The sequence below is a fragment of the Lepidothrix coronata genome, unplaced genomic scaffold (assembly GCF_001604755.1).
Source record: "Lepidothrix coronata isolate B3197 unplaced genomic scaffold, Lepidothrix_coronata-1.0 Scaffold154, whole genome shotgun sequence".
Classification (NCBI taxonomy): Eukaryota; Metazoa; Chordata; class Aves; order Passeriformes; family Pipridae; genus Lepidothrix; species Lepidothrix coronata.
In genome coordinates, this window is record NW_016690334.1 from 880,072 (window position 1) to 895,453 (window position 15,382).

At 45.4% G+C, this 15,382-nt stretch overlaps 1 protein-coding gene across 5 annotated transcripts in view; it reads left to right on the forward strand.

Annotated features, from left to right (window-relative positions):
* The window catches only part of COL26A1 (collagen type XXVI alpha 1 chain), a 181,065-nt gene that overhangs the window by 4,267 nt on the left and 161,416 nt on the right, over positions 1-15,382 (forward strand). For 2 of the 5 annotated variants that reach the window (XM_017828944.1, XM_017828945.1), the window contains exon 1: positions 10,081-10,232. In XM_017828944.1, coding sequence (XP_017684433.1) covers positions 10,081-10,232 — 152 coding nt within the window. Of the gene's footprint in view, positions 1-636; positions 708-3,305; positions 3,414-6,304; positions 6,382-8,122; positions 8,173-10,080; positions 10,233-15,382 lie in introns of those variants that run through there. The other 3 variants (XM_017828947.1, XM_017828948.1, XM_017828946.1) reach the window with 3 other exon arrangements.

A 15,382-nucleotide genomic window follows, 5' to 3' on the forward strand; every position in this document is an offset into this window, starting at 1 on the left:
CCAGTAATTAGTATGTTTTGAGAAGTCTGGAATAAAATCCTCTTTTGCTTTCGTACCTGGATACAGTGATGAATTCTTAACTCTACACCCTCGACTTAAAAATCTGTAGGCTTGATAATTTTGCCTCAATTCCCTTTAAAACCTGGTAAAAGTAGTATATTAGTTTCCAATGCTTGGCTCACTTGCAGACTCTTCATTTGAAATTCCCTCCTTAACATCTTTGGGCTCACAAATGAACATGTATGAGACTGGCACTCTGAGTGGGACCTGCTGCAGCTGAACCTCCTTCCATTTCTGCAGGTGGAGTTTGAAGCAAAGTGTTGTACTGTGTGTTTTAAACACCAGGAGGAATGTTTTGGAAATATAAAAAGGGAAGTGGGTTGGGTATTATAAAAGAGTTCGTATTTAATACAGATTTTTGATTGTGTAGCATTAAGTGGTTCGTTATTTTATTGTTCTTCAATAATTTGAGAGCTTAAATCTTCTGCTCTTGGCTTGGCTAGTGATGCTGTCTTGAGCTGGGTTATAAAAATACTGTGCTTCACCTAAGCACAGATTGTTATAGTTTTCATCTTAATTAGCAAGCTGCAGATTTAGATGGATTAATACAATCACTCTTTCTTTCTTTTGCCATAGAAGTTCAGAAGTATAATCTGCACTTGTGAGAACACAAAGAATTGGACTGGAAGCATTCCAAACTCTTTACTGTAAGTGTTCAAAGATTTAATGGAGTCTTCAGTCATAAAAATCTTTAATTTGAACTAGACCTTTATGTTCTCCATTCTTAAATTCACCATTTTTATGTCCAGGGGATTTCCTGTTATCCAAGTATGGATGGAGGCCCTTTGTTTCCCTCTGTGTGTGTTTTCTAATTCAAATCAAATGTGTATGTCAGTGGTTGATTGCACTTAACCTCCTTAGGTTCATATTTCTTATTTAATTGCATTACATTTTAAGGTTTAAGGCTATGTATTTACTGCAGTTAATAGCACACCATATTTTAATGAAGCTGTTATCTTCTGCAAGTATACACAGAACAATGGAGATTGATTGTAGAGGATCTTTCAGAGAAACTGTATCTCAAAGCCTTTTAAAATGAATAAACACAGTGGAGAGTTTTAGTTAATGTAGCTCTTTACCTGACACAGCTTCAAAACTAAGGAAATGAATGGTTGGGTTACGAAGGCTGTGTGTTCTCCTCCTCCCCAGACCTCAGGAGGTCAGAGCTGTAGCTGCAGTGTCCCAGGGAACATGGAACAAGCTGTGTTTGTTCCCAGAGATGCTCCAGAACTGCAGCACTGCTTTTTCCAAACTCCACTCACCTTCCCTGTACACTGTCCAGGCTCCCTCTCTGCCCAACCTACAGCCCAGCTCTGTAAATCTGTTCTCAGTCAGTTTAGGAAAGGCCCAGAACATGGAAAACGATTATCTAATTTTATTGAAACATCTGAAAAAAAAAAAAAAGGCAACTATTACCCAGAGATCATGTCCAGAAAATCTGGGACAAATCTCCTGTGCTCTGCTAGAACACAGCCAGCTGAACACCTGTTTCCAATGCAGAACAGGGCATCACCCTGCACTTGGGGCACTGCACTGGGTTTCTCACAACAATCTGAGAGTTAAACACTCTGAATTGAGCCAAAAAATGTTTTCCTCTGAGCCACTTCTTTCCAGGCACACAGCAAGGCTGATAGTCTTGTCCTACCATTCCATCACATACCAAAAATCTCCTTAGTCTGGTCAAAAGCTTTTATTTCCTTTTTTTGGGCAACAATCAGTTTAAACATTTCATAGTATCTTGCAGACTTTATAATTTCCTTTCTGCCAAAGAACAATTTATATCTCTCTTTAGATTACATCTCATCTTGCTTCTTTTGTTTTTTTCTTCTCTTGTTTCATTATTGTTGCTATTTATACCATGTCATTTTTATTCCATTTCTATTATCCTCACAATAGCCATGATATATAACAGAGCACTGAACCCCGTGTTACAAAGGAAGGCACTGAGAGATTTCCTGATGGCTCTGGTAGGTCAGGGAGTTCAACCAGATTCTTTCTGGGTGCAGACTGACAGCCCATGCATCCTTCTTGCCTGAGACCCTGTGGCACAGGGGGCTGTGAGCCAGTGTAATCCCAGAGGATTATTTGGGGATTGGTTTTGCATCTGTAGAGAGATTGATCTCCCTCGGGCAGAAGAGAAACCAGAGAGAGATGAAGAGCATTTCTCGTGGTGAGAGATCTGTGTTCTGTGTGTGGAGCTGGGTATTTGGAAAGTACAGTTTAGTAGCTCCAGTTTGGGTCATTCAGAAATGGAAGCGAGGCCTGGAAGAGGGGTGGATTTTGGAAATCCATTAGGTGTGGAATCCATTGCTGACAATGGAGTGCACTGTGAACACCTAAGCTAGCATTAGTGCACGTGTGCTTAGCCAAGAAATACTTGGAACCTGTTGCCTTGCAGTGACTTTAGCCTTTAATGCCTGCAATGATTCTTTCGTATTTAGCACCTTAGCTGCCTTTTTATTGCTTCCATGGAGGAATCTGTAAGGTTCAAGAGAGGAGATTAGGTAGAGAGCCAGCTAAAGAGCAAGGCAGGGCCACTGAACAGTGTTGGGGTTTGCTTACATGATTGCTCCCCTTAGAATGGAGAGAGCAAAATGTTCATAAATTAATAAATCTGGAGAATATTCTCTTTAAATAATCCCCAGAAACCCCAGCCTAGCACACAGCTATAGAAAAAAGACCCCAACAACTGAACAGGATGTTGGGTTGCATTATGGTAAGAACAGGGTATATATCAAAAAGGTGTTATTGTTATTACCTAAACCACTGGTGAGTTCTTGTTGAGAGTGCTCTTTTCAGTACTGCTCACTCCACCTAAGGAGGACATGATTAAGGGATAAAGCAGAGAAAATGACAGTAACACTGTGCCTTTTAGCTCTGAGTTATAAAGCAAGACTGAAGAGCTTTGGTATTATCTTGTTTAAAAAGAGATCTTGCAGTGATTTGAAATGATTTTAAAATAATGAAGGAGATGAATCACATTGAAACAGACAAAGTCTATGAAAACAAGGCGACTTAATTTGGCAAATAGGATCTTGGGAAAAGAATGAAGACAGAGGAGGGAGAGGCTCATAGGAATGCTCCAAGAAATATGTAATGTCAGCTGTCAGAGCAGTCCTGTGAGTGTGGATGTGCAGTGCTTTAGAGCAGAATGAGATGAGATAGAACTGTAAGGAAAGGACAGTGTGACAGTTGGACTGTGGCTGTTGACCAGTGGCTCACAGGGACAGTGAAAGCCAGGCTTTGGGACACACCTGCAGCCTGTGTGGTGAGATCCAGCAGGGGCAAGGCAAGGGGGGTGCAGGAAGGCACTGACTGGCAGGAAGTTTGCAGTGTGAAGACATGGCTGGCAGGTAAGGACACTGTGGAACAAGGAGGAGGAGAAAAGAGGGGGAAAGCAGGTGGCTGCTGCTAATCCACCTTAACTAAGGTGAAAATACTGGTGGTAATTACAGCTCTCAGCTGGGCAGGATCCTGCTGTGAAGGTGATGGTCCCTGTGCAATGGGACCAAGTGCAGAGATTTTCAGTGTGCAGCCCACAAATTTTTGAAGGGCCAAGGTCCTGTGAAAGCCAGCTAAGAAAAGCAGACTCTTGTGGTTAGGCCTAATTGTCATGGCTCATGGAGAAAGTTCCTGGGAGATTTGGAAAAAAACCAATAAAAGGTGTAAAAATAAGGATGGAACATTCAGATTTGCTGTGTGGATGAAAGGGGACTCCAGATTCCTCACCTGCATCCCCCCCAGTTCTTCTCCTTGGTTCCACAGGGCAGGTGTGCAGGAGCTGGGATGAGGATGCTTATTTCCATAACTCCTTTCTTATCTGGTTTGTGTGCCTTTACCTGTGTATTCTGTCAGGAAGGGGGTGAGCCCAGTCCCTCTTATGTGGTTGCACAATACAGAGAGGGAACTGAGATTCCCACTCATGTGGGGTTCCTCAAGTCAGGCAACCTGGGTCCATGGGGAAAATGAGAGAAGTACGAGGATTCTGGGGCCAGAGTCCAAAAACTGAGACATTCTTTGGGCATGAAAGTTCTTGCATGTCTGAGATTCAGAGAGTCCATGGCTCAGGACAGGTTTCCAAACCAGCTAAGCATTGGGATACCACTGAATGTGGATATCCTGCAGTCAGTGACTCCAATAAAAATTGCAGCCTGGTCTCTGGTAGCTGCTCCCACTGCACGTTACAAAGTGCTTCATTTTGTTATAGAAGCTCAAGGTTGTTTGTGGTCTGGAGGATTTATAAATTCAGTGTTTATGTCCTGTGCAGCATCAAGCAAGCAGGCAGCCCTCAGTGACTGAATAATGTTTAAAGAGCAGTTAATGAACAGGAACATGGTTCAAGGATACAGACCTGGAGACAGACCTCCCAATGTTTTCTTTAGTGACCTCAGCAATGGAAGAGGGAGCTTATTAAATCTGTAGATGAGGCAAAGCTGGAACTGAATGCAAGAGTACTGGAAGGCAGGATTAAAATTTCAAGTGATCTTGACAAATTGGTGATATAATCTGAATAAAATAAGATGAAACTCATTAAGGACAACTGCAGGGCACTGTGCTTTGGCAGGAATAACTTTAACTAGCAAGTACAGGATGAGGGAATGTCAGGCCAGCAGTTCTGCAGAAAAGGTAGAGGATCCCAAACTAAACATGGATTAACAATGATGTACAGATGTCAAAAAGGCAAATCCTCAGCAGGGCAGTGGTATTCCACAGAAGTAGAGGTCATGGATACCATAAGAAAGATATAGACCAGCTGGCAAGTCCAGAGGAGAATACCCAAACAGCTCTACCTAACTATCTAACACGTGACCTGAAGGGAAAATCTGAAGGAGTTGCCATTGTTTTGCTTCTAGAAGGAAAGGAGAGGTGTTAAAACATTTTTAAAAGTACATTGAGGAATTAAAAGTCTGTTAAAAGAGAGGAGGAATAGTTTTCTGTATCCATAATGAGAAAAGTAAGCCATTAGGAGCTTAAATTGCAATAAACCAGACTGAGATGGGATGTTAAGAAAAACTACCAGGACAGAGCACAAAATATTGAAGTATGTTTTCAGATGACCACGGGGAGTTTCTGCCTTGAGGTTTTTCAGAACAAGGCAGAAAAATGTGTGCCAACAATAATCTGTGTATAATAGATCCTGCCTTCTAGCAGGGAGAAGGAAGAGGGATTAGGTAACTCTTCCAGTCCTTCCTGGCAACTTCTGAACGTGTTTCTCCTCTGGCAGCTTTGAGTGCAACAGACTTGGTGCTATTTCTGCCCTGGCTTTATCCCACCTGAGTGCACTCCTGCTTTATTGCATTCTTGGTGATCTGATGGATCAAGGGTGTGCCCACAAACTCCCTGTGCTTGTGCAGATCAGTGCCTGACATCAAAGGTGGCATAAATCATTTTTCCCAGGGCACAATCACGCTCAGAGTATGTGTAATTCCACCAGACACAGTCATTGTCTTGCTGATCTCTGGAGTCATCACATTTTTCATCTGCTGAATTATGCTTCAATCTGAGTTATTTTATCCCCTGTATTGCTTTATAATACCCACACAAGTGCTTCACTCAGACAACATTCTCATCTATGGTCAATGAATTTTGCCAAAGTCATGACTTCTGGATCATTTCTTGTGCTTCACACAATAACACCATCTACCAGGTTTACTGTAGGCTGAACTGCTGGTGTAAGTGTGACTTTTTCCAATTCTATTCCATTTGAAGTTCAGCTGTGATTGATTTATTCCAGGTCAAATTCAAGAAATGTCCACACACTATTCTCTCCAGCTTAAAAGGAAAACCACTGCAGTCTCCTAAAATTTTTAGTTTGCCTCAGGTTTGGTTTGACTTCTCAGTAACAGACATGTTACAATAACCTTAGTAATCTTATAATTTAATTTATAGTAGAGGTCTTGAACTCTTACTGTTACTAACCTCTTATCCATCTCCTTCAATTTTCCAAGGTTCCTTGAGTGCTTTGTATATCACAAGGAAATAATCTAGGCATTTTGAGAAGCTAGAAGGGGTTTATCTAAATGATTTTTGGGTTTAGAAGATCTTATCAATTACTTTACTCTAACTTCAAAAGGACACTTCATAATTCTAAAGCTCCACAAGGTTTTATCAGCTAGAACAAAGCTGGTTTTCCTTTAGTTTCTCCTCAGTATCTGCATGAAAGGTGCACTCACTAAATCCAAGGGGTAGGCCTTTCAAAGTTTGTTTGCCGTGATTCTGATAACATTCTGACTCTTTTTTTCAGCTGACTACTGGCTTTTGTCCCACTGTTAGTGGTGCTGAAGAGTTGAGATGGCATTACAGTTCTGGAGATGCTCACAGGTACAGCAGTGCTTTTCTACCTTTTTGAGCCACCTTTCAAACTGAAAACATCATCGAAACCAAACCCCTCTTTCACTGTATCATTCCATTTTATCCCTTTCCACTGAACATAAATCAGACTAAATGTTGAATATTCCTTTTACTGTCTATATTCCCCCTACTTCATTTATTAGTTGGCTTGCACATGAGGTGTGTATGTTTAAAGAAATGATAGATATTTTCACAGAACAGTTTCTAGTGTCTTATGTCTCAGGTTTGCCTGATGGACTAGGAAGCTGAAAAACACTGCCGACCTTGTGAAACTCTAAGTGCCCACACAATCCATATCCAGTGGATTATTCTTTGACATGACAGTGTAAGGCTGTCACCTGCATGGAAGGACAGCCCTCCAAGGACTGCTTTTTCATGACAGCAAAGTATATAGGGTTGGTAAATTAAAAACCTGCCCCTTGCCTCTTTACTTTTCTTCCCCTCGTGCTTCCCTGCATCGTGGCTTTCCAGTATCCACCCTGCCTCCTCCATCGTGAACTGAGTGGGTGAAATACATCCAGATAATTTATTTAGCCCTGATTGCCTGGGCAAATCTTTAATTAACATGCTTATGCTCAGGCATAGAAAGTGTAGCTGTATATTTTGATATATATTACGTCTGGTTTGTAAGAATAGGACTGTTCGGATTTCAAGGGTTCTCTTCTCAAAACCAGTCCCTCTGATAAATTGAATGGATTATGTTTTTGTTGGCTGTCTTTGTTACCTCCATCACTGTGTTTCCAATTTATCAACATAGTTTTGAGAAATTGTTAGAATATGTTGCACTCGTAAGCACCGTGGGGAGAAAAAATATTCATTTATTACTGCTATTGTGTTTGATTATATTACACATATCCAAAGGACTAAAATGAAATGTCATCTTTAATTCTCCCCTTACAGTAGACAATATCACCCTTTCTTCTCTCTTTCCAAAAACAGCTTGGAAGTCAATTCTTCATTTTCATTTCAAATCAGCCATACAGAGTAGAAGCAAGTGTGCATTAGGGACAGAAGGAATGGGAGTCTGGAGATCTGAGCTCTATTTCTGGCTCTGCCTTTAGCTCTTTCCAGTCTCGAGCAAAGTCATTTGACCTTTGGTCTCCAGTCTCTCAGTTCATGAAATAGGAAGACCATTAGCTTCCTACAGATGTCTCTAATAATTTGCCAGAATCATGTCTTGTCTAATCACCTGTGTTTAATATCTCCCAGGGTCTTGCAAAATCAGTGAAGGCTGAAGCAGCAAATTTTGCATGCAGCCGAAAATGAAATGCTCTTGGGGAGTTAAGACTTAAAGACTACGAAGAGCTTCTGAAGGGGGTAACCCAAGCCAGGAGAATGGGGCAGAAAGCCACTGGTCTTGCTCAGTGTTGTTAAATATTGATAAATGATCTATCCCAGCTTGTCAGGAGAGGGAACTTTGTGTGTTTGGGACAAAAGGCTGATCCCAGCCCTCAGCACTCAGCCTGGAGCTGCAGCAAACTGCTGGTGGTTGGATGTTCAGCTGAACCCACTTGGGCTGAGCACACACAGCTGAGGATGAGTACCCAGATTAAAGGGGAGGGGAGCCTTCAAAAACTGCTTTGTGTGTGCTCCAGTTCCTGACTGCTTCCTCAAAAGACAAGTGAATTTGGTGTGGTTTGTAGCCCAACTGAGAGGGGAGACCAGAGAGTAGGTGTTTTCTTTTATTACCCTGTCAGGCTGAGTAGAGGGTTCCTCAGGACTGACTTGGAGCAGAATGGCTGAGAGGCTGAGCATCCTAGGGTGAGTAGCTGGGAGCTTTGTGTTTTCTTGTGGGGGGAAAGGCAGGGAAAATGTTCCCCTTGCTGAGGGTGAGAGGAGACCAAAGGGAAGGGTGCTCAGGCTGAGCCAGGGCTGGGGACAGAGGGTCCTGTTATATCCTGGCTTCAGGCACTGAGGGCCTTTTGTAAATAAATAGTGCCTGTTTCTGAGTGGGCTTGGTGATCCAGTGCTCCTGCACCAGGCTTTTAGAGCTCTCTTTGAGCTCAGAGTCCATTGCTCGTTCCAGCTCTGGGTCTGGCACACCCGGGGCAGCTGTTGGGCACCCCCAGGGAGGCCGTGCTGAGCTGCCGTGCAGACTGTACCTCTGCCTCCTTGGGGGATTTGCTCCAGTGATTAATGACAGTGGCTGTTGAAAAACCTGGTGCCTCATTTGCAGTCTAAACTTGTCTGGTTACAGGCTCCAGCCAGGGGCCATTTATCTCTGTGTGCAGGCTCTGGAGGTGGGCACCGTGGGGGAAGGGGTAGGTGCTCACCTGTGGGTGGAGAACAAATGCCAGATACAAGATGGTGGAGTTTTTCAGTATCTTGTGGGTAACATTTTTCAGCTGTAGCATCTTATAGGAATTGTGTTGCCCTTGAGGAGAAGAAGTCTCTGCCCTTGCTGAGCCCCATGGAAAGGCCCTGGGCCCCTGGCACGGAAGCAAAAGATGTGGTACATCAGGGCTATCTTTGGATGGTCACACAGTGAAGGTGCTGAGGCAGTGTTGTGAGCTTGCAGGATCTGAGGGGAAAAAACTTAGACAGTTGTGTCACCTCAAAAATTAAGTCCCTCCTTGTGGAGTTCGGCTCAGATGAGTCACTTGCCCATTCAGGAGCTGCAGCAGCCCAGGTTCCTCTTGACCTGGGAAGGGAATGCTGAAAGGCCAACAAATGGGGTCTGTGACACTGCAGCCAAATGGGAGATGTACAGTGGTTTTAAACACAGACTCTGCTGCAGTACAGAGAGGGAGCTGTGCTGGTGCCTTCCTTCTTAGGGTAGTGCCTTTGTGAAACACCCACATCCTTCCTGCAAAAATGTTCCTCCTGTCTGGGGTTGACTGTGCAGTTCTCCAAGCTCAGGGCCATGCTGGATGATAGGCAGAGGTGGTCTGTGGGAGGTGGTGGCAAAGAGAGTGTTAGTCTGTGAATCACAGAATCATGCAGGTTGGAAAAGACCTCGAGGCCACTGAGTGCAACAGCCAACCCCACACTGTCACATTCACGACTGAGCTGTGTCCCCATGTGATGCCAGAATGTGCAGGATGCACATACTGAAGCAGAGATCACATTCTTGCTGGTTACCTTGCGAGTGAAGCGTCTTAAAAATTATTTATTTCCTCCTTTATCTGTGTAATTTCTGCAGTATGAACATGGCAGCAGGCACAGGCTTTTGGGCAGTGGTTTGCTCTCGGTTGGGGGTGGGTATTCGTGCCAGCTCTGCCCTGGGGGCCCGCGCAGCCCCGGGCGTTCCGTGCCCAGCGGGGCCGCGGCTCAGCCTCCCCCGGCCCGGGCTCGGGGTGCCCGAGTGCCCGCACCTCCGGAGCCCCTTCGCAGCGGGGTCTGCCGCGAGGCCTGGCAAGGGTTAACGCCGAAGCCCCACGCCCCCTTTGACGGAGTCGGACCAACCTCGCCAAATTTGAAAAGGCATCCGGGGCTGAGTGAGCGCCCTGGGCGCATCGAGCCGCGAGGGACCGCGCTTCCCTTCGGGAGCCGGAGCAGCCATCCCCGTGTCCCGGGCACCGCAGCCCCGTGGTCCCCGCTCCCGGGGGCATCTCCGTGCCGTGGGATCCCGCCGTGACCCCGGCCGGGGGAGCGCTGTGCGGCCCCGCGCCTGCCGCGCCGTCTAAGAGGAGAAGGGGGAGGCGGTAGGAAAAGCCCGTCCTCGCAAAAATGCAGCTCGCCCTTTTCTTGTCCTGGTGCTGCTGCCTGCACGGGTGCGCGCTGGGCACGGGCTTCCTCTACCAATTCCCAGCATCGACCCTGCAGCACAACTACCCAGAGCAGAGCTCGGGCTCGCCGGGCAGCGGCTTCGCCAGTCGCCGGTGAGTAAGACCGGGAACGCCTCCCGGGAGAGGCGGCTCCGGGGGACGCACGGGCAGCGGTCCCCGCGGAGGGCACAGGGGCTCGCCGGGAGCCGGGCTGGGCTGGGCTGCCCGCATCCTAACTGGGATGCGGGAGGCTCCCTACCTGCCTGAGCACTGTCCCTCTCAGGGACAGGGGGCGGCTGGGAAAACGAGATGCTGAGCTTTGGGAAATGACACCCGCAAACTCTCTCCTCTTACCGCCCTCAGCCCGTCGGGGACGGGAAGGGGCTTTGCTGGGTCTGCAGGGCAGCGTGTTCCCTGTGCACGGCGCAGCCAGAGCCGGAAAACCTCCCGAGCCTGGACAGTGGGGATGCCGGCAGAGGGAACTGTTATAGCCCTCGGCTGCGAGGAGAAACTTGTTCAGCTCAACAAAGGAAAGCCCTTAATTACAGATCTCTGTTCAAGAGCTGCAGCTTCCAAGTAGCTGTTTAAAACCAAACCTCCCACTCTTCTGCTCTCCTTCCTACCCAACCCAATTTCTTATAAACTTCATGTAAATCAGTTTTGATTTACTGTATCTTGCTGCTCCAGTAGAGCAAACAATTTAGGCTTCTCCCCCTCCCCTCTGTTTTCTCTGGGTACTTCTCTAGAGGTGAAACAGCTGTTCAGATGAATGAGCTGCACTGTATAAAGCAAGAGAGTGGCTTAACCTGATTCCAGTTGTTCTTGAATTTCACTTTTCTTTTTTTTTCCCCTGCCTTTCCCTTAAATGGGGACTTGTGATTTAATATTCAGGGCTCGTCCATCCTGTCTCTACCTCTTTTCCTCCTCCTCTTGCTAATAGCTAGTCCGTGTGAGTTGTGCTGCTGTGGAGGAGGGCTTCTGTTTTAGCACCGCTTATTTGGGCTGGGAATTGGGATACGGATTTCCATCGGCGTGTCAGAGGCACAGAGCGGGCACCACCAGCCTTGTGCCTCGCACGGCTCTCGCATCTGGTGCGGGTTTCGCCCCCGGGTGGGGGTGGGTTTGTCCGCGGGGCTGTCAGAGAGGCCTCAGGCTGTAGGGGGTGTGATGTTAAACTACAGTAACTGTCAAAGGGTTTGAAACGGCAGAAAATTATAGGAGAGTAATGGGATAAACCTATCCCAGCTGGATCTGTTCCAAGGTACCCCCTTCCCAAAGCATGAGCTGCAATGAGAACCACATGTCATTTGTCTTACATATCTATTAGCCTGCAGATCTTTGTTCTGAGCTACCACGCTTACAGCAGTGTGGGCTGTGTCTCTGCTCACCAAAGACCTTCCCCAGTTCACGCTCACACAGTTTTCCCATGCCTCAGTGGTTTGGACAGCTGATGCTTTGTCAGGGGAACGTGCCCCTCTCCAACTCTATAAAGTGTTGTATAAAACCACATAAAGCTGATTTAAACAATGATGTTGGGAAAGCTGGTAGATTTTATTTAGTTAGTTAGTTAGTTTAATGAAACTCTGCCATGCGAGAATCTCCTATTCTAGTTTAAAGCAGAGGGGAAAGTAAAAAAATCGCAGGAAGGGAAAAATCACTGGTGGATGTCGTGAAAAGAAAATTCAAGTGCTCAGTCAAATATCACACGTTGAAGCAATCTTTGTATGTTTTAATTTCCCCCTGAGTGGTGGAGTTTTGTTGTTGGCAAATGTCTTAACAGCTTCACTTTCTGATGGGAAAATCTGTGTGGGAAAACTTTCCCCAGCCACAATGTTGGACCTGTGGGGGGAGCCTCCTGCCGGGTGCAGCTTCAGGTTGGGAGAGCCGGAGTTTTCTGGATTTAATATGGTCCTCAACGGGAATGAGGCTTTTTGCTCTGAGTCTGACACTGATCTATGTGGGTGTGAAGGGTTTTTTTTTCAAGGACTGAATCAGACTGTTGTTAACACTGTTCAGTGTCCTTTTGCCATTAAAATGGGATCTTGGTAGCACCTCAGTTATGTGAGGCAACAGCAACTCTGTCACAGCAGAGTTTTCTGGCCTCTGCCCTGGAGAGGCTGTGGAAGAGACAAGATGGTGGGAAGGTGATTCTTGTTCATGACACTACATGGCCATTCTCACTTTTCTTCTTCAATCTTCCCAGTGAGTACTTTGTCCAGTGACTTCTGGCACTTCTCTTGAGTCAAAAACAAGCAGGGCCAGAGCATTGGAAGTTACTGCTGCAGCTCCAGGTTTTGGTATGTGTCAGCACATACTGATGGGATGCTCTGCAGCTGACATGTTTCCTTGACACACACCATGTTCCTGCAGTTGTCTTTTCCTGTCCTTGATCAAGAGGTGAAGACATGATTGAGCTGTTTGGGAATCTGCTATCAATATTTTGAAAATTCACTTGTTGTAAGAATTATGTTTCTCCAAGGGGGGAAGTTTCTGGGATCCTTTGTGCTGATATAGCCCTTGATAGGTTGGTTGCAGACTGACTCAGAGATGGGCTCCTGAGGCTCCAAGGACTGCTGAACATGTTTTTCTGCCAGAAAACTAAGGCCTTGGGCAGTCTAAGAAACTTGGGGTGGTGGTAAAGGGAAATTTAGAGGAGAAAGTATAATTATTCACACCCTTCAAAATGAAACTATGGAGTACTATTCCCATGCTGGAAGTAGCTTGGTTCTCAAAGAATGGCTGCATCTGTGTTAGTGGTCTCTGGAATTGGTGTTCTCTCGTTCTATTTTCCTGTACTTTCTAATCAGTCATGCATCAGGCCCCTGTGAGCTCAAGTGTGGGAGTTAAACACTTCTGACACTAGAAGGGCTTCAACTGGAAACCTCTTTGGATGTGAAGTGGAGGTAGCTGAAAGAAAACTGCCAAACATGAACCCAAAAGAAATGTAGGATAATGATTCTTTGTTAGAGTGAGTATTACAGTAGCATCACAGAAGTCATCTGGGTTGGATGCAAAGTCCAGCTGTGATAGGCCTTCAAAACACACCTCACCCTAAAGATTTCTTCCTGTGAGTGAACATTAGAACCACGATGTTACAAACAACAGGACAGTACATGGCATCCTTATCCAGATTATCCTGGTAACTACACATCAGTACTTCTGGTCACAGTAATTCCCAGTGCTTGCTACAGCAGTGATGTTTCTTGGGGATGGATATGGAGAAGGAAGTAATGTCAGTCCACTGGAATCTGTAAGTGCAGCTTTTCATTGCTGGAGACAGAGGCCAGGTGACCTTCATCCATTTCTTGTTGTGCATCAGAGCCCAGCCCAGGAGAGCAAGACCTGGCTTCCAGATCTTCCTTTACCAATGGTTTACTCCATGTCAGAGGGCAAATCGCTTTGGAACAGTTAAACATGCTCTGTGTGCTGCTTTGATGTGGGGAAGATATTTAAACAGACAACGCCTTTTCTGTACTACATCTTGTCTTGCTTCCCCTTGAGAAACCTGAAGTGTTGATGCTTTCAGATGTTTAGCTGATGCTTGAAATATGTTGTCAATTATTCCTTGAGGCCACCAGTTTCTTAATAGGTCACTTGAATGTCTGGCTCTGGAGATCAAGATGTCTTGGTAGACCTGTTGTAGGTAGATGTATTCTTTTCAGAATAACCACCTGTGTTGTGCCTGGTCCTACAGCTACATGTGCTGGGCTGGATTTGCTCCTCCCCAGCACAACTGCACTGTAGTGTAACAACCTCCAGCCTCTTAGGGGAGGTTTTAGTCCTTTTAAGTAATTGTGAGTCTCTTAATGTGATAGAAGCTTGTTCTTAATATTAAAAGGTGATCAGCATCCCATTTTATGCAGTCTGACAGAGCACTTCAGAACATATATCTGGAATTTTCCTGTTGGATTTCTGTTAATTCTCTCTTTACTAGAGAAAGATGACTTGAACCTTATTTCAGCCCCAAATTCTGAACCTCTTGTGACTCTTAAGTGGGTGTGGAATATAAAACTCTACATATTGGCCAAATGTGGTTCTCCCTTTTTACTGACAGGATCTTGCTCTCTGAGTCATTCCCTCCATCACCTAATAGTCTGCTCCTTGCCTGGGGTCTCTGGTTTGCTGTGGGCTCTGAGGATGTCAAGCAAACAAACCAGGATTTGTATCACGCTGAGTCCTCTGCCCTAATTCCACTTTGAAGTGCCTGACCCAGGTAACCAAGGGGTCAGAAGGTCTTGAGCTCATCACCAAACCCTGGAACTATCTGGTGTTTGTCTCCTGGACTTTGCAGCCATATGATCTTCATCTGACTCGTGGGGCTCAGTGCTGTAACTTCACAATGCCATTAGCAGTGGAACCAATGGCAGTGTAAGGGCCTGGTGACACTGGAATGGCTTTGAAATACCAGACGTGACTGTAGGCACTGCAGTAAATTATTCCTTTAGGAAATCTGCCATCCTGTCTTTCCAGCTGCTTGTGTGAATCATTTCCTCTCAGGTAGGTTTCATTTACCAGCTCTAGGAGGAAAAAGGGAGCAGAGAGGCAAAACAATGGGTGGCAGTGAACTTGTGCTCCCCTTGGGTACATTAACAAATGTGTCTCTTTCAATAACTCTTATTTGTTAATTTTCTCAAAGCTGAGCTTGGCAGTGTCCTAAAATCCTGGTTGAAACAGGCAAGTTAGAAACTCCACAGGTTTTCTTTGGGGTGTGATTCTGTGACACTTGAATCATAGAATAGTTACTCACATCTTTGTTTTATTGGATTGTCTTGATACAGGGGGAAAAATGAAGACTGACTTTCAGATGATGATGGACTGAAAGCATAAAGTGCTTTAGGGCTGCTGCAGTAGGACAGTGGACCAGCCACTCGTGCTTTTTGCTGCATTAGACCTCTAGCATGGCTGCAAAGGTTACTGGTTTGTACAGCACAGATGCCTCTCCTGTAGGGTAATATCAAAATTCATCTGACCATGTTTCTGCAATATGCACAAAGCTCTCGACTCACTTTTAATTAGGCAGATCTAGACAGTGCTTAAACTTACTTTCACTCAGGCATAATGTTTGTTTTGAGGCTTTGAGCACACAGCTAGGCTGTGCCAACTTAGATATCACAAAGATTCTGTTGAGGAGCATGGCTGCAAAAGTCAAAAAAGGCTAATGCTGCTGATTGGGTTCCTGTCCTGCATTTTTGAGGTTTTTATATAGTTGAATAATACTAAAGCTCCTGCTTAGTTTAACTATGCACGGTGTTGTACTGATCTGA